Source organism: Schistocerca americana, chromosome 5 (genome assembly GCF_021461395.2).
Source record: "Schistocerca americana isolate TAMUIC-IGC-003095 chromosome 5, iqSchAmer2.1, whole genome shotgun sequence".
Lineage (NCBI taxonomy): Eukaryota > Metazoa > Arthropoda > Insecta > Orthoptera > Acrididae > Schistocerca > Schistocerca americana.
The window spans coordinates 463451897-463476488 of NC_060123.1; the positions used below are offsets into that span (position 1 = coordinate 463451897).

At 42.5% G+C, this 24592-nt stretch overlaps 1 protein-coding gene across 1 annotated transcript in view; it reads left to right on the plus strand.

The window, feature by feature from the left end:
* LOC124616435 (cilia- and flagella-associated protein 91-like) overlaps positions 1-24592 on the plus strand; it is a 295797-nt gene that overhangs the window by 105581 nt on the left and 165624 nt on the right. The window contains exons 7-9 of the mRNA XM_047144742.1: positions 1986-2154; positions 23803-23985; positions 24102-24251. Coding sequence (XP_047000698.1) covers positions 1986-2154; positions 23803-23985; positions 24102-24251 — 502 coding nt within the window. The remainder of the gene's footprint in view (positions 1-1985; positions 2155-23802; positions 23986-24101; positions 24252-24592) is intronic.

Genomic DNA, 24592 nt, shown 5'->3' on the forward strand with positions numbered 1-24592 from the left:
AGTGCCTCCCCCCTTTAACTTTCCTGCTATTTCCCCAGCCAATTTACCCTTCCCCTTCCTGTTGAGGTGAAGGCCATGCCTAGTATAATCCCACCTACTGACAGAATCAACATGAACCACACCAATGTGTGACCCCGCACCCGACATGAGCAGCCGTTCCAGCTCCAAATTAACTCTCTTGACAGAAGAGTTCAAATGAGGTCGGTCATGGCGCCCAAGAACAGATACAAACTCAACACTGGTATGCCTCGATGCTGATGCAATCTTCGCCAGGTCACACTCTATGCTGTACCCAGGATCTCTGTCAATACTGTTACCTGCCCCACCTACTATAACCACGGTGTCTTCCTTAGTGAAATCTTTGCAAAGTGATCCTAAATCCTCTGTCACCTGCTCCAGACCAGCACTAGGTTTAAAAAAATTGGTGACCTGGTATTCTGATCCTAGTTCATCCTGCAAGAGTTGGCCAACACCTCTTCCATGGGAACTACCTAACAACAACACTTTCTTTCTCTTTACTGATTTCCCTACATTCTTACTTTTCAATTTGCTGCTGAAAGTTTGTTGTGCCCTGTCTACACCTGTAACTGCTTGAGGCTCACCAGCTTCTAACTGAAGCAACAGGTCAAATCTATTTTCCACATTCACCATAAAGCTGTCAGACAAAGTTCTAGGCCTGTTCCTCCTGTTGCCTGTTGCCACTTCCCACCTCTCTTTACCCTTCTCCCTCCTTAACCTGTCAAGATCTCCCCTGGCCTTGTCTAACTCAGCCTGAAGGGCAGCAATTTTCCCCTCCTGTTCCAGTATCTTCCTATCTCTACTACAAATCCTACAAAACCACTGATGAGTCTCATTTACTTCCCCTATTCCCACGCCACTACAGTCACCCACATGGAAAAAACTACAGCACCCATCACACCAAAGCCCCGACCTAACAATTCTACGGCAAGTCAAGCACTTTTCACTCATGATAAACGTAATAATTTATTAAGAATAAGTCAGTTAAATTACAGATAAACACGAAAATATGGTTACACAAATTTGGCCTATACGCAACTGTGTGTAAACAAAAACAAAAGTGCAAAGTTTCTGAAACAACAAGTTAAACTTTACGCTACTTTCCGGAAATGCTAGTTAAATAATGAAGAGGTACGCTAAGTTAAATTGCTGGAGAGAGCAAGGAACAACTAAACGAAATTCTATAGATTTGCTGCAGCAGAACGTAAACAGAAAATACGACTGTACGGTCTTTTCGCGTTTTCTGCTATATTACGTAATGAGAGATGAAACCTTTAATGGTACACTTAAACGGCACACTAATACACTTATTTACCACGTAATCAGTACTAATCTATGTGTTTTATAATCTAAAATAACTTATCTTTACGAGAACACCAAACCTCGCGCTAGTCGCTTGGCTGCAGGGCTGCCAATTACTCTCTTTATGAGTAGCTCTTTATAAAATATACAACAGTACTATGTATGTATTAAAACTAAAACTTCTCATTAGCTATTACTTCTACAGCAGCTTTTAAGCACTACAATATTATACTTAGTGGCACTTGCAAATCTCAGTTATCTTTCCAGTGTCAGTGTACTGGATGTAACTTAAAGGAGAGAGCTTTGAGAAGATGTGTAGCTAATTTTTTTGTAAAATGATGAATTAACTTTTCCAATAAAGCAAAAGTCAACATTACTGTTAAACAAATTCCAGAGTGACACTCAAGTGGTTACTATATCTGAATGAATTATAAAAACCAGATGCTCCATGCAATTATATTGGCCATTCTTCATCTGTTTCGCCTATTAAAAGTAGTTCTTCTCAGTATGCAATTTTCTTATGATCATTAAAACTATTATGCATAATGCCTTTAGCAGAAAAATATCTGCTGATGCAGAAGAAAATATAACACATCAAATAGAAATTGAAAGCTAGCATAACTAATGATTATTGGTATTGTATTCTCTACATGTTGTTTGAATAGGAAATAGAGACAATTCACCAAATGCGTCTCGACTTAGCAAAACACCATCTCGATGAAGTTCAGAAAATTTTGTCCACTAAAATGGCTGACAGATTAGAGAGACTTAGAAGATTAAAGGAAAAGGAGAAGGAAATTAAGACAACCAAAATAAATATTGAAACAAACAGAGGTGAGCACAAATTTCTGTCATACTATCTTACTACTGTGTGTTGTAAATATGATAACTTAGTCATGACATTTTCACAGTTATTATGATAGTTTTCTGGTTTCTTGCCCTGTTTCTTGTTTTATTGGAATTAAGTCATCACTATTGCCGAGGTTCTCCAGTATTCGAACTACACCCTAGCAGTGGACATAATGGTGAAATCCTGCCTGTACCTCAGGCGTAGGTGATCTTTAGATCTGATATAATTAAATTTTCCTTGAGACATTTGAGTCTCATCTATATCTGCGATAATGATAGAAGCTGGAGAAGGAGAAAATGAGCTGAAGACATGAACTGAAGTTTGTGTTGGGGAGGGCATTGGAAAAGGGTACTTCATGCAACTGTGTTAGCTATAACATTTAGGTGCTGTAATGGCTAGCACATCTGCCTAATAAGCAAGGAGACCTGTGTTAAGGTCCTGGCCATGGAACAATTTTTAATTTGTTTCTTCAGCTGATGATGTGACTTACCAAACGAAAGTGCTGGCAGGTCGATAGTCACACAAACAAACACAAGCATACACACAAAATTCAAGCTTTCCCAACAAACGGTTGCTTCATCAGGAAAGAGGGAAGGAGAGGGAAAGACGAAAGGATGTGGGTTTTAAGGGAGAGGGTAAGGAGTCATTCCAATCCCGGGAGCGGAAAGACTTACCTTAGGGGGGAAAAAGGATAGGTATACACTCGCACACACACACATATCCATCAGCACATACACAGACACAAGCAGAGGGAAACATTCCACGTGGGAAAAATATATCTAAAAACAAAGATGATGTGACTTACCAAACGAAAGTGCTGGCATGATGATAGACACACAAACAAACACAAACATACACACAAAATTCAAGATTTCGCAACCAACGGTTGCTTCAGCAGGATGGCCCCCTCGTATGCCAACCTATTTATGGGTCACTTAGAGGAAGCCTCAAAGTTTGGTACAGATTTATTGATGACATCTTCATGATTTGGACTCACAGTGAAGAAGAACTCCAGAATTTCCTCTCCAACCTCAACTCCTTTGGTTCCATCAGGTTCACCTGGTCCTACTCCAAATCCCATGCCACTTTCTTTGACGTTGACCTCCATCTGTCCAATGGCCAGCTTCACACGTCCGTCCACATCAAACCCACCAACAAGCAACAACACCTCCATTATGACAGCTGCCACCCATTCCACATCAAACGGTCCCTTCCCTACAGCTTAGGTCTTCGTTGCAAACAAATCTGCTCCAGTCCGAAATCCCTGAACCATTACACCAACAACCGGAAAACAGCTTTCGCATCCCACAACTACCCTCCCGACCTGGTACAGAAGCAAATTACCAGAGCCCCTTCCTCATCCCCTCAAACCCAAAACCTGCTACAGAAGAACCCCAAAAGTGCACCACTTGTGACAGGATACTTTCTGGGCTGGATCAGACTCTGAATGTGGCTCTCCAGCAGGGACACCACTTCCTCAAATCCTGCCCTGAAATGAAATCCATCCTTCATGAAATCCTCCCCACTCCACCAAGAGTGTCTTTCTGCCGTCCACCTAACCTTCGTAACCTCTTGGTTCATCCTTATGAAATCCCTAAACCACCTTCCCTACCCTCTGGCTCCTACCCTTGTAACTGCCCCGGTGTAAAACCTGCCCCATGCACCCTCCCACCACCACCTACTCCAGTCCTGTGACCCAGAAGGTGTACACGATCAAAGGCAGAGCCTCGTGTGAAAGCACCCACGTGATTTACCAACTGACCTGCCTACACTGTGAAGCTTTCTATGTGGGAATGACCAGCAACGGACTGTCCATTCGCATGAATGGACACAGGCAGACAGTGTTTGTTGGTAATGAGGATCACCCTGTTGCTAAACATGCCATGGTGCATGGCCAGCACACCTTGGCACAGTGTTACACCGTCCGGGTTATCTGGATACTTCCCACTAACACCAACCTGTCAGAACTCCGGAGATGGGAACTTGCCCTTCAGTATATCCTCTCTTCTCGTTACCCACCAGGCCTCAACCTCCACTAATTTCAAGTTGCCGCCATTCATACCTCACCGGTCATTCAACAAATCTTTGCCTCTGTACTTCTGCCTCGACTGACATCTCTGCCCAAACTCTTTGCCTTTACAAATGTCTGCTTGTGTCTGTGTATGTGCAGATGGATATGTGTGTGTGTGTGTGTGTGTGTGTGCGAGTGTATACCTGTCCTTTTTTCCCCCTAAGGTAAGTCTTTCCGCTCCCGGGATTGGAATGACTCCTTACCCTCTCCCTTAAAACCCACATCCTTTCGTCTTTCCTGATGAAGCAACCATTGGTTGTGAAAGGTTGCATTTTGTGTGTATGTTTGTGTTTGTTTGTGTGTCTATCGACCTGCCAGCGCTTTCATTTGGTAAATCACATCATCTTTGTTTTTAGATATATTTTTCCCACGTGGAATGTTTCCCTATATATATATATCTAAAAACAAAGATGATGTGACTTACCAAATGAAAGTGCTGGCAGGTCGACAGACACACAAACAAACGCAAACATACACAGAAAATTCAAGCTTTCGCAACAAACTGTTGCCTCATCAGGAAAGAGGGAAGGAGAGGGAAAGACGAAAGGATGTGGGTTTTAAGGGAGAGGGTAAGAAGTCATTCCAATCCCGGGAGCGGAAAGACTTACCTTAGGGGGAAAAAGGGACGGGTATACACTCGCACACACACACATATCCATCCACACATATGCACTTCCACCTCGACTGACATCTCTGCCCAAACTCTTTGTCTTTAAATATGTCTGCTTGTGTCTGTATATGTGTGGATGGATATGTGTGTGTGTGTGCGAGTGTATACCCGTCCTTTTTTCCCCCTAAGGTAAGTCTTTCCGCTCCCGGGATTGGAATGAATCCTTACCCTCTCCCTTAAAACCCACATCCTTTCGTCTTTCCCTCTCCTTCCCTCTTTCCTGATGAGGCAACAGTTTGTTGCGAAAGCTTGAATTTTGTGTGTATGTTTGTGTTTGTTTGTGTGTCTGTCGACCTGCCAGCACTTTCATTTGGTAAGTCACATCATCTTTGTTTTTAGATATATTTTTCCTACGTGGAATGTTTCCCCCTATTTTTATATATATATATATATATATATATATATATATATATATATATATATATATATATATATATATATATATATATATATATATATATATATAAAAAACAAAGATGAGGTGACTTACCGAACAAAAGCGCTGGCAGGTCGATAGACACACAAACAAACACAAACACACACACAAAATTCAAGCTTTCGCAACAAACTGTTGCCTCATCAGGAAAGAGGGAAGGAGAGGGGAAGACGAAAGGAAGTGGGTTTTAAGGGAGAGGGTAAGGAGTCATTCCAATCCCGGGAGCGGAAAGACTTACCTTAGGGGGAAAAAAGGACAGGTATACACTCGCACACACGCACATATCCATCCACACATACAGACACAAGCAGACATATTTAAAGACAAAGAGTTTGGGCAGAGATGTCAGTCGAGGCAGAAGTGTAGAGGCAAAGAAGTTGTTGAAAGACAGGTGAGGTATGAGTGGCGGCAACTTGAAATTAGCGGAGATTGAGGCCTGGCGGATGACGAGAAGAGAGGATATACTGAAGGGCAAGTTCCCATCTCCGGAGTTGGGATAGGTTGGTGTTGGTGGGAAGTATCCAGATAACCCGGACGGTGTAACACTGTGCCAAGATGTGCTGGCTGTGCACCAAGGCATGTTTAGCCACAGGGTGATCCTCATTACCAACAAACACTGTCTGCCTGTGTCCATTCATGCGAATGGACAGTTTGTTGCTGGTCATTCCCACATAGAATGCATCACAGTGTAGGCAGGTCAGTTGGTAAATCACGTGGGTGCTTTCACACGTGGCTCTGCCTCTGATCGTGTACACCTTCCGGGTTACAGGACTGGAGTAGGTGGTGGTGGGAGGGTGCATGGGACAGGTTTTGCATCGGGGGCGGTTACAAGGATAGGAGCCAGAGGGTAGGGAAGGTGGTTTGGGGATTTCATAGGGATGAACTAACAGGTTACGAAGGTTAGGTGGACGGCGGAAAGACACTCTTGGCGGAGTGGGGAGGATTTCATGAAGGATGGATCTCATTTCAGGGCAGGATTTGAGGAAGTCGTATCCCTGCTGGAGAGCCACATTCAGAGTCTGGTCCAGTCCCGGAAAGTATCCTGTCACAAGTGGGGCACTTTTGTGGTTCTTCTGTGGGGGATTCTGGGTTTGAGGGGACGAGGAAGTGGCTCTGGTTATTTGCTTCTGTACCAGGTCGGGAGGGTAGTTGCGGGATGCGAAAGCTGTTTTCAGGTTGTTGGTGTAATGATTCAGGGATTCCGGACTGGAGCAGATTCGTTTGCCACGAAGACCTAGGCTGTAGGGAAGGGACCGTTTGATGTGGAATGGGTGGCAGCTGTCATAATGGAGGTACTGTTGCTTGTTGGTGGGTTTGATGTGGACGGACGTGTGAAGTTGGCCATTGGACAGGTGGAGGTCAACGTCAAGGAAAGTGGCATGGGATTTGGAGTAGGACCAGGTGAAACTGATGGAACCAAAGGAGTTGAGGTTGGAGAGGAAGTTCTGGAGTTCTTCTTCACTGTGAGTCCAGATCATGAAGATGTCATCAATAAATCTGTACCAAACTTTGGGTTGGCAGACTTGGGTAACCAAGAAGGCTTCCTCTAAGCGACCCATGAATAGGTTGGCGTACGAGGGGGCCATCCTGGTGCCCATGGCTGTTCCCTTTAATTGTTGGTATGTCTGGCCCTCAAAAGTGAAGAAGTTGTGGGTCAGGATGAAGCTGGCTAAGGTGATGAGGAAAGAGGTTTTAGGTAGGGTGGCAGGTGATCGGCGTGAAAGGAAATGCTCCATCGCAGCGAGGCCCTGGACGTGCGGAATATTTGTGTATAAGGACGTGGCATCAATGGTTACAAGGATGGTTTCCGGGGTAACAGATTGGGTAAGGATTCCAGGCGTTCAAGGAAGTGGTTGGTGTCCTTGATGAAGGATGGGAGACTGCATGTAATGGGTTGAAGGTGTTGATCTACGTAGGCAGAGATACGTTCTGTGGGGGCTTGGTAACCAGCTACAATGGGGCGGCCGGGATGATTGGGTTTGTGGATTTTAGGAAGAAGGTAGAAGGTAGGGGTGCGGGGTGTCGGTGGGGTCAGGAGGTTGATGGAGTCAGGTGAAAGGTTTTGCAGGGGGCCTAAGGTTCTGAGGATTCCTCGAAGCTCCGCCTGGACATCGGGAATGGGGTTACCTTGGCAAACTTTGTATGTGGTGTTGTCTGAAAGCTGACGCAGTCCCTCAGCCACATACTCCCGACGATCAAGCACCACGGTCGTGGAACCCTTGTCCGCCGGAAGAATGACAATGGATCGGTCAGCCTTCAGATCACGGATAGCCTGGGCTTCAGCAGTGGTGATGTTGGGTGTAGGATTAAGGTTTTTTAAGAAGGATTGAGATGCAAGGCTGGAAGTCAGAAATTCCTGGAAGGTTTGGAGAGGGTGATTTTGAGGAAGAGGAGGTGGGTCCCGCTGTGACGGAGGACGGAACTGTTCCAGGCAGGGTTCAATTTGGATGGTGTCTTGAGGAGTCGGATCATTAGGAGTAGGATTAGGATCATTTTTCTTCGTGGCAAAGTGATACTTCCAGCAGAGAGTACGGGTGTAGGACAGTAAATCTTTGACGAGGGCTGTTTGGTTGAATCGGGGAGTGGGGCTGAAGGTGAGGCCTTTGGATAGGACAGAGGTTTCGGATTGGGAGAGAGGTTTGGAGGAAAGGTTAACTACTGAATTAGGGTGTTGTGGTTCCAGATTGTGTTGATCGGAATTTTGAGGTTTTGGAGGGAGTGGAGCTGGAAGTGGGAGATTGAGTAGATGGGAGAGACTGGGTTTGTGTGCAATGAGAGGAGGTTGAGGTTTGCTGGAAAGGTTGTGAAGGGTGAGTGAGTTGCCTTTCCGGAGGTGGGAAACCAGGAGATTGGATAGTTTTTTGAGGTGGAGGGTGGCATGCTGTTCTAATTTACGGTTGGCCTGTAGGAGGATGCTCTGAACAGCCGGTGTGGATGTGGGGGAGGAAAGATTAAGGACTTTTATTAAGGATAGGAGTTGACGGGTGTGTTCATTGGCCGAGTTGATGTGTAGGTGAAGGATTAGGTGGGTGAGGGCAATGGATTGTTCAGTTTGGAACTGGTATAGGGACTGATGGAAGGAAGGGTTGCAGCCAGAGATGGGAACTTTGAGTGTGAGGCCTTTGGGGGTAATGCCAAATGTCAGACAAGCCTGAGAAAATAAAATATGCGAGCGTAATCTGGCTAGGGCGAAGGCATGTTTGCGGAGGGAATGTAAATAAAACTTAATGGGGTCATTGTGGGGGTGTTGTGAGGGTGACATGGTGTTAGAAGGTGGAAAGTGTAACATGAGGTGAAATGAAAATGAAAATAAAAATATATGGGGAGAGATAAAGGTGAACCGGAAAGAAACTGGAGATCTGGAATGAAAAAAGGCGAAAAGGTGTTGGTTACAGCTGGGCTATGTTGGACTTGGGTTGGTAGACAACGATGTGCATAAAGGTTAGGTGGTTGTGTTGCCGCCAAAACACGTTAAAGGACGGAGAAATTCGGGAAAATTTCGAAAAAACTGCGTGTAGTATATTAAAAGGAGTGGTATTGTGGTGGCAGATTATGAAAATGAGGCTAACAATTGTCTGACGAAGAAATAATGGCGTTAAAACCTGTGGGAAGCGGCTAAAAATGATCGGTGATGTGGGAAAAACGGAAATGGAAATAAAGCGAAAGTTATTAGAACTGGCCGAAATGGTTGTTTAAAAGGTGAAAGGAGCTGTTTGTGAACTAGAAACGGTGGATATTATAGCGGCGGTAGTGCTGAAAGCGGCAAAAAATTTTTTTGGTTATGGTTTGGAAGTGGGTTACGTATTGTTGAGTATATATATAGGCGGGATAAAATAGTGCAGATTACGGTAAAAAGGAGAAGGTGAATACAAAGTGAAACTACTGGCAAAAACAGAAAGAGGAAAATAATCATTACACCAACAACCTGAAAATAGCTTTCGCATCCCGCAACTACCCTCCCGACCTGGTACAGAAGCAAATAACCAGAGCCACTTCCTCGTCCCCTCAAACCCAGAATCCCCCACAGAAGAACCACAAAAGTGCCCCACTTGTGACAGGATACTTTCCGGGACTGGACCAGACTCTGAATGTGGCTCTCCAGCAGGGATACGACTTCCTCAAATCCTGCCCTGAAATGAGATCCATCCTTCATGAAATCCTCCCCACTCCGCCAAGAGTGTCTTTCCGCCGTCCACCTAACCTTCGTAACCTGTTAGTTCATCCCTATGAAATCCCCAAACCACCTTCCCTACCCTCTGGCTCCTATCCTTGTAACCGCCCCCGATGCAAAACCTGTCCCATGCACCCTCCCACCACCACCTACTCCAGTCCTGTAACCCGGAAGGTGTACACGATCAGAGGCAGAGCCACGTGTGAAAGCACCCACGTGATTTACCAACTGACCTGCCTACACTGTGATGCATTCTATGTGGGAATGACCAGCAACAAACTGTCCATTCGCATGAATGGACACAGGCAGACAGTGTTTGTTGGTAATGAGGATCACCCTGTGGCTAAACATGCCTTGGTGCACAGCCAGCACATCTTGGCACAGTGTTACACCGTCCGGGTTATCTGGATACTTCCCACCAACACCAACCTATCCCAACTCCGGAGATGGGAACTTGCCCTTCAGTATATCCTCTCTTCTCGTCATCCGCCAGGCCTCAATCTCCGCTAATTTCAAGTTGCCGCCACTCATACCTCACCTGTCTTTCAACAACTTCTTTGCCTCTACACTTCTGCCTCGACTGACATCTCTGCCCAAACTCTTTGTCTTTAAATATGTCTGCTTGTGTCTGTATGTGTGGATGGATATGTGCGTGTGTGCGAGTGTATACCTGTCCTTTTTTCCCCCTAAGGTAAGTCTTTCCGCTCCCGGGATTGGAATGACTCCTTACCCTCTCCCTTAAAACCCACTTCCTTTCGTCTTCCCCTCTCCTTCCCTCTTTCCTGATGAGGCAACAGTTTGTTGCGAAAGCTTGAATTTTGTGTGTGTGTTTGTGTTTGTTTGTGTGTCTATCGACCTGCCAGCGCTTTTGTTCGGTAAGTCACCTCATCTTTGTTTTTATATATAATTTTTCCCACGTGGAATGTTTCCTTCCATTATATTGATATCATTAATTTGAATCCAACAATTACGTTTGTTATTGTCACTGTTCCATTTCGAAATCTTTTCTGTCGTCTTATTTTCCTCTTTCTGTTTTTGCCAGTAGTTTCACTTTGTATTCACCTTCTCCTTTTTACCGTAATCTGCACTATTTTATCCCGCCTATATATATACTCAACAATACGTAACCCACTTCCAAACCATAACCAAAAAAATTTTTTGCCGCTTTCAGCACTACCGCCGCTATAATATCCACCGTTTCTAGTTCACAAACAGCTCCTTTCACCTTTTAAACAACCATTTCGGCCAGTTCTAATAACTTTCGCTTTATTTCCATTTCCGTTTTTCCCACATCACCGATCATTTTTAGCCGCTTCCCACAGGTTTTAACGCCATTATTTCTTCGTCAGACAATTGTTAGCCTCATTTTCATAATCTGCCACCACAATACCACTCCTTTTAATATACTACACGCAGTTTTTTCGAAATTTTCCCGAATTTCTCCGTCCTTTAACGTGTTTTGGCGGCAACACAACCACCTAACCTTTATGCACATCGTTGTCTACCAACCCAAGTCCAACATAGCCCAGCTGTAACCAACACCTTTTCGCCTTTTTTCATTCCAGATCTCCAGTTTCTTTCCGGTTCACCTTTATCTCTCCCCATATATTTTTATTTTCATTTTCATTTCACCTCATGTTACACTTTCCACCTTCTAACACCATGTCACCCTCACAACACCCCCACAATGACCCCATTAAGTTTTATTTACATTCCCTCCGCAAACATGCCTTCGCCCTAGCCAGATTACGCTCGCATATTTTATTTTCTCAGGCTTGTCTGACATTTGGCATTACCCCCAAAGGCCTCACACTCAAAGTTCCCATCTCTGGCTGCAACCCTTCCTTCCATCAGTCCCTATACCAGTTCCAAACTGAACAATCCATTGCCCTCACCCACCTAATCCTTCACCTACACATCAACTCGGCCAATGAACACACCCGTCAACTCCTATCCTTAATAAAAGTCCTTAATCTTTCCTCCCCCACATCCACACCGGCTGTTCAGAGCATCCTCCTACAGGCCAACCGTAAATTAGAACAGCATGCCACCCTCCACCTCAAAAAACTATCCAATCTCCTGGTTTCCCACCTCCGGAAAGGCAACTCACTCACCCTTCACAACCTTTCCAGCAAACCTCAACCTCCTCTCATTGCACACAAACCCAGTCTCTCCCATCTACTCAATCTCCCACTTCCAGCTCCACTCCCTCCAAAACCTCAAAATTCCGATCAACACAATCTGGAACCACAACACCCTAATTCAGTAGTTAACCTTTCCTCCAAACCTCTCTCCCAATCCGAAACCTCTGTCCTATCCAAAGGCCTCACCTTCAGCCCCACTCCCCGATTCAACCAAACAGCCCTCGTCAAAGATTTACTGTCCTACACCCGTACTCTCTGCTGGAAGTATCACTTTGCCACGAAGAAAAATGATCCTAATCCTACTCCTAATGATCCGACTCCTCAAGACACCATCCAAATTGAACCCTGCCTGGAACAGTTCCGTCCTCCGTCACAGCGGGACCCACCTCCTCTTCCTCAAAATCACCCTCTCCAAACCTTCCAGGAATTTCTGACTTCCAGCCTTGCATCTCAATCCTTCTTAAAAAACCTTAATCCTACACCCAACATCACCACTGCTGAAGCCCAGGCTATCCGTGATCTGAAGGCTGACCGATCCATTGTCATTCTTCCGGCGGACAAGGGTTCCACGACCGTGGTGCTTGATCGTCGGGAGTATGTGGCTGAGGGACTGCGTCAGCTTTCAGACAACACCACATACAAAGTTTGCCAAGGTAACCCCATTCCCGATGTCCAGGCGGAGCTTCGAGGAATCCTCAGAACCTTAGGCCCCCTGCAAAACCTTTCACCTGACTCCATCAACCTCCTGACCCCACCGACACCCCGCACCCCTACCTTCTACCTTCTTCCTAAAATCCACAAACCCAATCATCCCGGCCGCCCCATTGTAGCTGGTTACCAAGCCCCCACAGAACGTATCTCTGCCTACGTAGATCAACACCTTCAACCCATTACATGCAGTCTCCCATCCTTCATCAAGGACACCAACCACTTCCTTGAACGCCTGGAATCCTTACCCAATCTGTTACCCCCGGAAACCATCCTTGTAACCATTGATGCCACGTCCTTATACACAAATATTCCGCACGTCCAGGGCCTCGCTGCGATGGAGCATTTCCTTTCACGCCGATCACCTGCCACCCTACCTAAAACCTCTTTCCTCATCACCTTAGCCAGCTTCATCCTGACCCACAACTTCTTCACTTTTGAGGGCCAGACATACCAACAATTAAAGGGAACAGCCATGGGCACCAGGATGGCCCCCTCGTACGCCAACCTATTCATGGGTCGCTTAGAGGAAGCCTTCTTGGTTACCCAAGTCTGCCAACCCAAAGTTTGGTACAGATTTATTGATGACATCTTCATGATCTGGACTCACAGTGAAGAAGAACTCCAGAACTTCCTCTCCAACCTCAACTCCTTTGGTTCCATCAGTTTCACCTGGTCCTACTCCAAATCCCATGCCACTTTCCTTGACGTTGACCTCCACCTGTCCAATGGCCAACTTCACACGTCCGTCCACATCAAACCCACCAACAAGCAACAGTACCTCCATTATGACAGCTGCCACCCATTCCACATCAAACGGTCCCTTCCCTACAGCCTAGGTCTTCGTGGCAAACGAATCTGCTCCAGTCCGGAATCCCTGAATCATTACACCAACAACCTGAAAACAGCTTTCGCATCCCGCAACTACCCTCCCGACCTGGTACAGAAGCAAATAACCAGAGCCACTTCCTCGTCCCCTCAAACCCAGAATCCCCCACAGAAGAACCACAAAAGTGCCCCACTTGTGACAGGATACTTTCCGGGACTGGACCAGACTCTGAATGTGGCTCTCCAGCAGGGATACGACTTCCTCAAATCCTGCCCTGAAATGAGATCCATCCTTCATGAAATCCTCCCCACTCCGCCAAGAGTGTCTTTCCGCCGTCCACCTAACCTTCGTAACCTGTTAGTTCATCCCTATGAAATCCCCAAACCACCTTCCCTACCCTCTGGCTCCTATCCTTGTAACCGCCCCCGATGCAAAACCTGTCCCATGCACCCTCCCACCACCACCTACTCCAGTCCTGTAACCCGGAAGGTGTACACGATCAGAGGCAGAGCCACGTGTGAAAGCACCCACGTGATTTACCAACTGACCTGCCTACACTGTGATGCATTCTATGTGGGAATGACCAGCAACAAACTGTCCATTCGCATGAATGGACACAGGCAGACAGTGTTTGTTGGTAATGAGGATCACCCTGTGGCTAAACATGCCTTGGTGCACAGCCAGCACATCTTGGCACAGTGTTACACCGTCCGGGTTATCTGGATACTTCCCACCAACACCAACCTATCCCAACTCCGGAGATGGGAACTTGCCCTTCAGTATATCCTCTCTTCTCGTCATCCGCCAGGCCTCAATCTCCGCTAATTTCAAGTTGCCGCCACTCATACCTCACCTGTCTTTCAACAACTTCTTTGCCTCTACACTTCTGCCTCGACTGACATCTCTGCCCAAACTCTTTGTCTTTAAATATGTCTGCTTGTGTCTGTATGTGTGGATGGATATGTGCGTGTGTGCGAGTGTATACCTGTCCTTTTTTCCCCCTAAGGTAAGTCTTTCCGCTCCCGGGATTGGAATGACTCCTTACCCTCTCCCTTAAAACCCACTTCCTTTCGTCTTCCCCTCTCCTTCCCTCTTTCCTGATGAGGCAACAGTTTGTTGCGAAAGCTTGAATTTTGTGTGTGTGTTTGTGTTTGTTTGTGTGTCTATCGACCTGCCAGCGCTTTTGTTCGGTAAGTCACCTCATCTTTGTTTTTATATATAATTTTTCCCACGTGGAATGTTTCCTTCCATTATATATATATATATATATATATATATATATATGGTGTTACAAAAAGGTACGGCCAAACTTTCAGGAAACATTCCTCACACACAAATAAAGAAAAGATGTTTGTGGACATGTGTCCGGAAACGCTTAATTTCCATGTTAGAGCTCATTTTAGTTTTGTCAGTATGTACTGTACTTCCTCGATTCACTGCCAGTTGGCCCAATTGAAGGAAGGTAATGTTGACTTTGGTGCTTGTGTTGACATGCGACTCATTACTCTACAGTAAAAGCATCAAGAACATCAGTACGTAGAATCAACAGGTTAGTGTTCATCACGAACGTGGTTTTGCAGTCAGTGCAATGTTTGCAAATGCGGAGTTGGCAGATGCCCATTTGATGTATGGATTAGCACGGGGCAGTAGCTGTGGCGCGGTACATTTTTATTGAGGAAGATTTCCAGAATGAAGGTGTCCCGACTGGAAGACGTACGAAGCAATTGATCGGCATCTTAGGGAGCATGGAACATCCAGCCTATGACTCGCGACTGGGGAAGACCCAGAACGATGAGGACACCTGCAATGGACGAGGCAATTCTTCGTGCAGTTGACGATAACCCTAATGTCAGCGTCAGAGAAGCTGCTGCTGTACGAAGTACCGTTGACCACGTCACTGTATGGAGAGTGCTACGGGAGACCCAGTTGTTTCCGTACCATGTACAGCGTGTGCAGGCACTATCAGCAGCTGATTGGCCTCCACAGGTACACTTCTGCGAATGGTTCATCCAACAATGTGTCAATCCTCATTTCAGTGCAAATGTTCTGCTCTCCTGGCCTCAACCCTCTTGACTTTCATTTATGGGGGCATTTGAAAGCTCTTGTCTACGCAACCACGGTACCAAATGTAGAGACTCTTCGTGCTCGTATTGTGGACGGCTGTGATACAATACGCCATTCTCCAGGGCTGCATCAGCGCATCAGGGATTCCATGCGACGGAGGGTGGATGCATGTATCCTCACTAACGGAGGACATTTTGAACATTTCCTGTAACAAAGTGTTTGAAGTCACACTGGTACGTTCTGTTGCTGTGCGTTTCCATTCCATGATTAATGTGATTTGCAGAGAAGTAATAAAATGAGCTCTAACATGGAAAGTAAGCGTTTCCGGACACATGTCCACATAACATATACACACACAAATTTCAAGCTTTTGCAACCCAAGGTTCCTTCATCAGGAAAGAGGGAAGGGGAGGGAAAGGCGAAAGGATGTGGGTTTTAAGGGAGAGGGTAAGGAGTCACTCCAATCTCGGGAGCGGAAAGACTTACCTTAAGGGGAAAAAAGGGCAGGTATACACTCACACACACACACACACACATATCCATCCGCACATATACAGACACAGGCAGACATATGTCTGGCTAGTTTCAACTGTTCCCTGCATTTCAAATGCACGTTTACATCTTCTAGCACGTATGGCATTATGCCATAATAAAGAACTCAACATGAGAAAATACAGTACTGGTACTCCAAGAAAATTTAACATGCCGAAAACCACACTGAAGAGCATCAAGTTGAGGCCTACTTCGTTGGCAATCTGGACATATGAATGTGTACCTTAAGCCGAATTATTCATTTCGGTATGGTATACTCTTGGAGTATCCTCTGATGTCTTGTTTATTTTATGAAATAATGTAATATCTTTTAATGTTTTACACATACGGGCTTCCTATGTCGTTGCGCAAGTGTGGTGACGCCTCTTATCTGCCAGTCTCTCGCAACTGCTGGAACAAATCTACTTCTAACAGATTTTGGGAAAAATTGCGAATTGTGGTTTGAAAAGCGTTATTTTCAAAGTAAATTTCCTGTTACGCAAGATGAACTATGTGCGAGAATGGCACATTTGTGGGATGTATCTTAAAGCATAAAATGCGCAAAAAAGACCAACATTATATGTGAAAGCTTAGCTTATCTTGCAGCTTACTAATCTTAGAGACCAATACTATATCTGAAAGCTTTTCTTTTCTTGTAGGTGCACTATGTATTTTACTTACCCTATTTGTGTGTTCACACTACTTAACAATGATGTTGCTATTGGCTAACTACATCACGTGTCCTATGCTCTGAATATCAGCTATCATCGGCTGGCGAGATCACATGACATGAGCTATGACTAGGTTACAAAAGCGCATTGTAATCTCGATTTCAATGCTTCGGAGAGTAACATGCCGTGTTTGGTGGAATGCGAATTTATACTTTCGTAATATGAAAATATCCAGCATACATGTTGCTGCACATCAAAGAACTTTCCAAAACGTGTTATTTTTCCCCGGTTTCATTTTCTAAAGTGCCGGGAAATCCTAAGCCACTGTAGGAAACCATAACCATTCAAATGATTCATAAGTTTTACAGTTCCGAGGGAAAATATACTTTCACTTAACATGGAAAAAGTATATTTTCACCCGGGAGAAAGTGTATTTTTAACCGGGAGATCCGGGAAAATCTGGGAATTTTTTTTCCTTGTCCATGTATACACCCTGTGATGACCATTGTAAGACATCCTGTGAAACTTTACTAAATGCCTTCTCTGAAAACTATCTATAACAGATAATTAGGAACCTCACTCATAACGGAAATATACTGCATCTAATGGAAACAAATAGACCTGACCTCATTGAGGATGTCAACTTTGAAACTGGTATCAGTGACCGTGATGCAGTTGCGGCAAAAATGATTACCAAAATACAAAGGACAACTAAGACAAGCAGAAAGATATGTGTGTTCAGTAAACTAGATAAAAAATCATTAGTGTCATATCTCAGTGAGGAACTTGAAACTTTCAGGACAGGGCTCAGTTTAAAAGAGTAGTTGATCTTGCACTATATAGTTATGTACCCAGCAGAACAGTTCATAATAGAAGGGAACCTCCATGGTATACAGTCACTGTAAAGAAGTAAAGTGTATAGCTATAGATAGAGAGATGCTGAACGAAACATGTTTGGCTGTCTGTTAAGAGAGCAATCCATGTTGTCTTCAATGACTACTGTAGCAGAATATTGTCAAGTGAGCTTTCACAGTCTCCAAAGAAATTTTGGTCGTATGTAAAGGCTGTTAGTGGCCCCAAAATTTGAGTCTTGTCCCTAGCAAATGAGTCAAGAACTGAAATTAAGGGTAGCAAAGCAAAAGTTGAAATGCATATCTCCATTTTCAAAAGTTACTTTACAAACTAAAACCCAGGAAAATTGCCCCAATTTAATCCTTGCACCACTGATAAGATGAATGAAATAAGTATTAGTGTCAGTGGTGTAGAGAAACAGCTGAAATTGTTAAAACTGAACAAAGCTCTAGGGCCTGATGGAATCTCTATCAGATTCCTACTGAAATTTTGACTGAGTTAGCCCCTCTTGTAACTATAATGTATCGTAAATCCCTCAAACAAAAGACTGTGCCCAGTTCTTGGTAGAAAGGCACAGGCAACACCTGTCTACAAGAAGGGTAGTACAAGTGATCCACAGAACTACCGTCAAATATCCTCAACATCAATTCATTGTAGAATCTTTGAACATATTGTGAGCTCAAACATAATGAGGTATCTTGGAGAGAATGACCGCCTCAATGCCAATCAGCATGCATTTTGAAAACATCAATCATGTGAAATCCAACTCAATTTTTCTCATGTGACATACTGTAAGCTTTGGATCAAGCCAACCAGATAGATGCAGTATTGCTTGATTTCCAAAATGCATTTGACTCAGTACCACACCTATGCTTTTTGGCAAAAGTACGATCATATGGGGTGTGAAATGAAACTTGTGACAGGACTGAAGACTGTTTGGTAGGGAGGACACAGCACGTTATCTCGGATGGAGAGTCATCATCAGATGAACAAGTAACTTCGAGTGTGCCCCAGGGAAGTGTGTTGGGACCCTTGCTGTTCAATATTAATAGTAAAATCAGGCTTTTTGCAGAGCTGCAGTTATCTTTAGTGAAGTACTACCTGAAAGAAGCTGCATAAATATTCAGTCAGATTTTGTAAGATTTCAGCATGGTGCAGCAATTGGCAACTTGCTCTAAATGTTCAGAAATGTAATATTTTGCATTTCATGAAATTGAAAAAAACATTGCTGTGGGAATCAGCCTACTCATACAAATACCTGGGTGTAACACTTTGTAGGGCTATGAAATGGAATAATCACATAGGTTCAGGCATGGGTATAGCAGGTGGCAGACTTCGACTTATCGGTAGAATACTGGGGTAGTGCAAAAGTTCACAAAAGAGATTGCTTACAAATCACTCGTGAGACCCATTCTAGAATATTGCTCAAGTGTGTGGGACCCATACCAGATAGGATTAACATGGGATATTGAATGTATACAGAGAAGAGCAGCACAAATGGTCACAGGTTTGTTTGACCTGTGGGAAAGTGTCACGGAGATACTGAAGGAACTGAACTGGAAGACTCTTGAAGATAGATGTAAACTATACCGCAAAAGTCTGTTAGCAAAGTTTCAAGAACTGGTTTTAAATGATGTCTCTAGGAATATACATCAACCCCATATGTATGACGCACATAGGGATCATGAGGATAAGATTAGAAAATTGCTGCACGCATAGAGGCATTCAATCATTCTTCTTGTGCTTCATACATAAATGGGACAGGAAGAAATCCTGATAACTGGTACAATGGGACAAACCCTCTGCCATGCACACCATGGTGGTATGTAGATGTAGACTTGGGAACTAATGATTCATTTCATTCTAATAAATGTATGAGACTAATTGCATTTACTTTTGTTCCTAAAAATATGTGCAAAGAAAAGGATTTCTGAAATGAAAGTCATAGAAAAAAGTTAGATAAGAATAAAGATTTCATAAATACTATCTTTAAGTATTAGAGACTGGTTGATTTGGTAGGTAAAGCTAAACATGACTATTCAGGAATTAAATTAAAAATCACCCAGGAGTTTGCAAAAAGGGTGATGATATTGAAAATGAGATGAGGGCAATGTACAATGAAAGGCTTACAACAGAATATCTTGGAAGATAAGTGAGAGAAAAAGAAGAAAATGTTTGAGAAGTTGAAGTTAACTGAACGGCAGATTAAAGCAAGAAATATATAGTACAAGAAAAGACAACAAGGAAAATAGCTAAATATAAGACAGAGATGTAAATGAGGAAGATAAGAGGAGTGGGAAAACATTTGCAGAAAAAAGGGGTGGTCAAGGAGGGAGGAGGTAAGGAAAGGAGGCAGACAACAGCAGAATTTATTAAAGGATGTTCAGACCTGCTGGGTGATAGGTATTAGGCATATTCTATACAGCTTTCTAATATTGTGGGGCAGAAACTCATCATGTGACTATATACGGGCACAAGTGCTCTACTTCAAAAATAAAATGCCTATGATAAATTATTTTTCCGAATTGGGATACAACTGCCCCATTGCCAGCTTGACTGCTGTGGCTCAAAAGAACTCATTTCTACAACGGCCCTCCTTCTCCTTTCCAAGAGCAAATAAAAGATGAGAAAAAAATTACAGGAATGCATGGTAAGGGGCAGGTCGCCATCAAATTATTGGCACAGCAAGTCTGCATCTGTTCTTTGACAGTGTGTTGCGTGATACCCAGATCTACTTTATACCATTAAGTATTTCAGGCCTGTCACAGATAAGAGTTACTTAATCAAAAGAAGAGAGAATGCCTTTTTTTTCAGTGAGGTGATCACTAAGCTATTGACAATAAAAGGTAGGAACATGGAAATTTATATTTATTCTGTTCGACTTTTAATCTTCATTGTGTGTGAAATATTTGCCCAGCTTTTAACTATTATCTTATTGCAAGTTCCACGTTATAGTCACACTAACTTCTTACTCCCCTCGCCCAATAAACCCACAGAACTTACCAAGGTGGAGTGGCTTGTGTCTTTGGATTGAAGACCACAAAAGCAGCAATAACTTATTGCAAAACTTTTTCTTTTACCATACCAGAAAAATGGTTATGATGGTAAGAGAATAAACAATAATATCTGCTTCTCACTGTTCTAAAGTTGATTTGGTGTATGAATTTTACTTCCATGACATGACTTCCAGAGCAAATATTGTGTCTCATCAGTCTTGAATTGCATGGTTTTTATAATGGAATTAAACATGGTAATACTGCGAGCCACATTTACATAATTTGGTGAATTTCATTACTCTTCTATATCCATGAAGAGTTTTAAAGCATGATGACTAGCTCCTGCAGACATACTGACAGATTTTCCTGCTTGCTGGTGCTGAGTGAGTGCCATACTTTCTTACTTAGGAAATTATGATTCATTCCATTTTACGTTATTATTTGCCTCACCTTTTTTTCTCTGCCCTCAGATTTAATATCTTGTAATTTACTGGAAGTCAGACCAAGAAATCTGACAGCTTTTTTCAGGATACTTCTTCAGTTTTTTCACAATTTAGGAGATTACTGCAGCTTTCTCTCTCTTGGTTTGATCCATATAGTAAAAGAGCATGCACAAGATTGATGAACTGGAATGACAAAAGTGAAAATTTAGAATAAAACAAAAAAGCATAAAATGAAAGTAAGTGAGGAATAATAAGTGAAGATAAACATGGTAGTAGGACAATAACAATATGATGGTTCAAGAACAAAAAGCAGGTGAATAAAGTTAAAAGCTCCTTGAAGGTGTTTTGGATTATTTTGTTCTGCATAGGAAAGTCACAGCACCAAAACTTAGCAATAAAATGCGGGTGAAATATAGAGGGTTAATCTTTGGTGCATGGCCTGGAAATTGATCCTTAACAAAAATAAATTTAACATTTTGTCCCCGAACAGGTAGAAACACTCATTATTGTTTAATCATATGATTGGAATTGCTGATGAAAATGTCATATGGAATTGTTCAATTGGATATGCCACAGTGTTGGTTCAGCCACCTAAGAGAAGGGGTGTCTCTTTTCTATGCACATTAATCCCTTTCTTTGCGATATGTAAGACTTGTGTCGTATGTGTGTTTGTAGAGAGTAGGTGAGTGTAACAGATGCACGTATACTGAGGTGCTATGTTTGTCATGTATGATGATGATGATGTAAATATAGGCTTCTGTGGCCATCTTCATGGTATGTTACTGCGGTGTCAGTATGTAAAGTTTCTCCAGTTTACATATTGACAATGCATTCACAAACCCTGAAGATTTTATGGACAATGACAATGATGATGATGAAGGAACAGTGTGAAATCCAGTGTCAGCACATAGTCTACTCCTTTCAAACAGCACCAAGGAGCTGCCGAGCTTAGTGTCCACATATGACTGATGGATCACCATCATCAGTGTCACTTGATCTCACTTCATAGGATACTGTGGAGAGGTTTGGAATGTGATTGAGGATATGGCTGCAAAGATTGATGGTCAGGATTTGCACATCATCATCTTTCTTCCCCTTGCTGACCAAATACTAGCAGTGAAAATTCCATCCACCATCAGGATTTGAACGTGCTTACCTCCCACTGGAACGCCACTGCATAGGCATTCATTAGTGACCCTGGCTATGAAGGTGGGTACATAGCAATAAATTATTGTAAACTGTAATAATTACTGAATGTCTGGCGACAGGTATCTGAAGAAATTTCACGTGAAACCAGTACATAAGAATAGTTGTAGGATAGGCACAATGCCCTGCCAAATCCATTTCCCATGGGTGTTATTTACACTTACACTGTGAGAGAAATCTAATTGTAATGTTCAGGCATAATATATGGAAACATTAGTGATTTTCAAATGTTTAAGTCATCCCTGGAGGAATTCTCAGAAAGGCTAATGCTTAAAGCATTTGAATGAGATAATTGAGAGATCAAGGTTCATATCTGGTATGGCAAAAATTTTCATTTGTCACAACATATTCATTTTATTGCAGATTCAGCATGTCTCAGTGGATTTTGCTGATATCCTTTTATGTCTTTACATTCCAGTGATATCATTCTCATTGATTCCATTCATTTCATTACAGGACAGCATATTATTGAATTGATAACTTACTATTAAAAAAATTTTATATATCAAGAAGAGTCAAAAAAACATATTACTGCCTATCTATATATATATATATATATATATATATATATATATATATATATATATATATATATATATAATAGAGGGAATAATATATATATAATAGAGGGAATATAATAGAGGGAAACATTCCACGTGGGAAAAATATATCTAAAAAGAAAGATGATGAAACTTACCAAACAAAAGCGCTGGCAGGTCGATAGACACACAAACAAACACAAACATACACACAAAATTCTAGCTTTCGCAACCAATGGTTGCCTCGTCAGGACTGACGAGGCAACCATTGGTTGCGAAAGCTAGAATTTTGTGTGTATGTTTGTGTTTGTTTGTGTGTCTATCGACCTGCCAGCGCTTTTGTTTGGTAAGTTTCATCATCTTTCTTTTTATATATATATATATATATATATATATATATATATATATATATATATATATATATATATATATATAAAACAAAGATGAGGTGACTTACCGAACAAAAGCGCTGGCAGGTCGATAGACACACAAACAAACACAAACATACACACAAAATTCAAGCTTTCACAACAAACTGTTGCCTCATCAGGAAAGAGGGAAGGAGAGGGGAAGACGAAAGGAAGTGGGTTTTAAGGGAGAGGGTAAGGAGTCATTCCAATCCCTGTCTGCTTGTGTCTGTATGTGTGGATGGATATGTGCGTGTGTGCGAGTGTATACCTGTCCTTTTTTCCCCCTAAGGTAAGTCTTTCCGCTCCCGGGATTGGAATGACTCCTTACCCTCTCCCTTAAAACCCACTTCCTTTCGTCTTCCCCTCTCCTTCCCTCTTTCCTGATGAGGCAACAGTTTGTTGTGAAAGCTTGAATTTTGTGTGTATGTTTGTGTTTGTTTGTGTGTCTATCGACGTGCCAGCGCTTTTGTTCGGTAAGTCACCTCATCTTTGTTTTTATATATAATTTTTCCCACGTGGAATGTTTCCTTCCATTATATATATATGTCATAAAATTACATTGACCACAAAATCAGTGAAATTTGCACTCACTCATAGGCTTATCAACACTAAATCTTCACAAACACTGCTTATGACTGAAGTAACATAGGCAGAAATGATATTAGTGCACTTAGTACTCTTCCCGCAACCCATAACGTGGCTTACTGAGTATAAATGTGGATTTGGATGTAAATATGATGTTTGCTTGCATAATTTTTATTTTTTCATACAATGTGGAGCAGAAACATTAAATTTTTTTTATTATTTTTTGGATTATGATGGATTTATTCAATATATTTTTATAATTTCATAATTTGTATACTTATTTTATATTTATGTATTTTATATCAGCTCTTCGAAAACTGACGAACAAACATAAGGGAGTGAGCATGAGGTACCGTAAACCAAATGTCATAGATGAGTATACTGATAAGACATCTGAATTTTATGGGCCCCTTATGAGACATGGAGAAAACCCAAAGAGAAGACATGAAGTAATAACCATACAGAGTAATTTTCTATCACAAATGAAAGGTAAAGTTGTTAAATATTTATTTTTATTTATTTTTGAATGCAGCATATTAGAAAGCTTTTAATAATACTAATTCATAATTCTCTGTGTAAAAAAAGCCTTCATTTTATATGAACAGGACTTGAAATCCTTGAAAAAATGCCTAAATGGATTCCTACATATGATTTTATCAAAGCTACAGCTTTAAAACGGAAACGTCGTGAATTATGCATTCATGAAACAAGATGGACTGATGAAGTTCTTGCAAAGTTGTATAAGGATTTAAAAGGTACTGCAGTAATTAGATACTGTTTTATTATTATTTGTACACTTCTGTATGTATTTTTGTTCCACCAGAAAATATATGTAGTAAAAATTTGTGTGTGTGTGTGTGTGTCTGTGTGTTTGTGTGTGTGTGTGTGTGTGCAATCTAGCTGCGTACAGATACCACTGTTTCTCTGGAAAGATGTACTGTGGGGGTAAGGACCATTTCCCATTGAGCCAAGGATGGAAGTGGAAATGGCATGACATAGGAGATTGGCAGATAGGGGGGAGAGGAGGAGATGGACAAACAGAAGTGAGAAAATATAATGATAGAGAGAGGGGGAGAAGGAGATGGAAAGAGAGGGG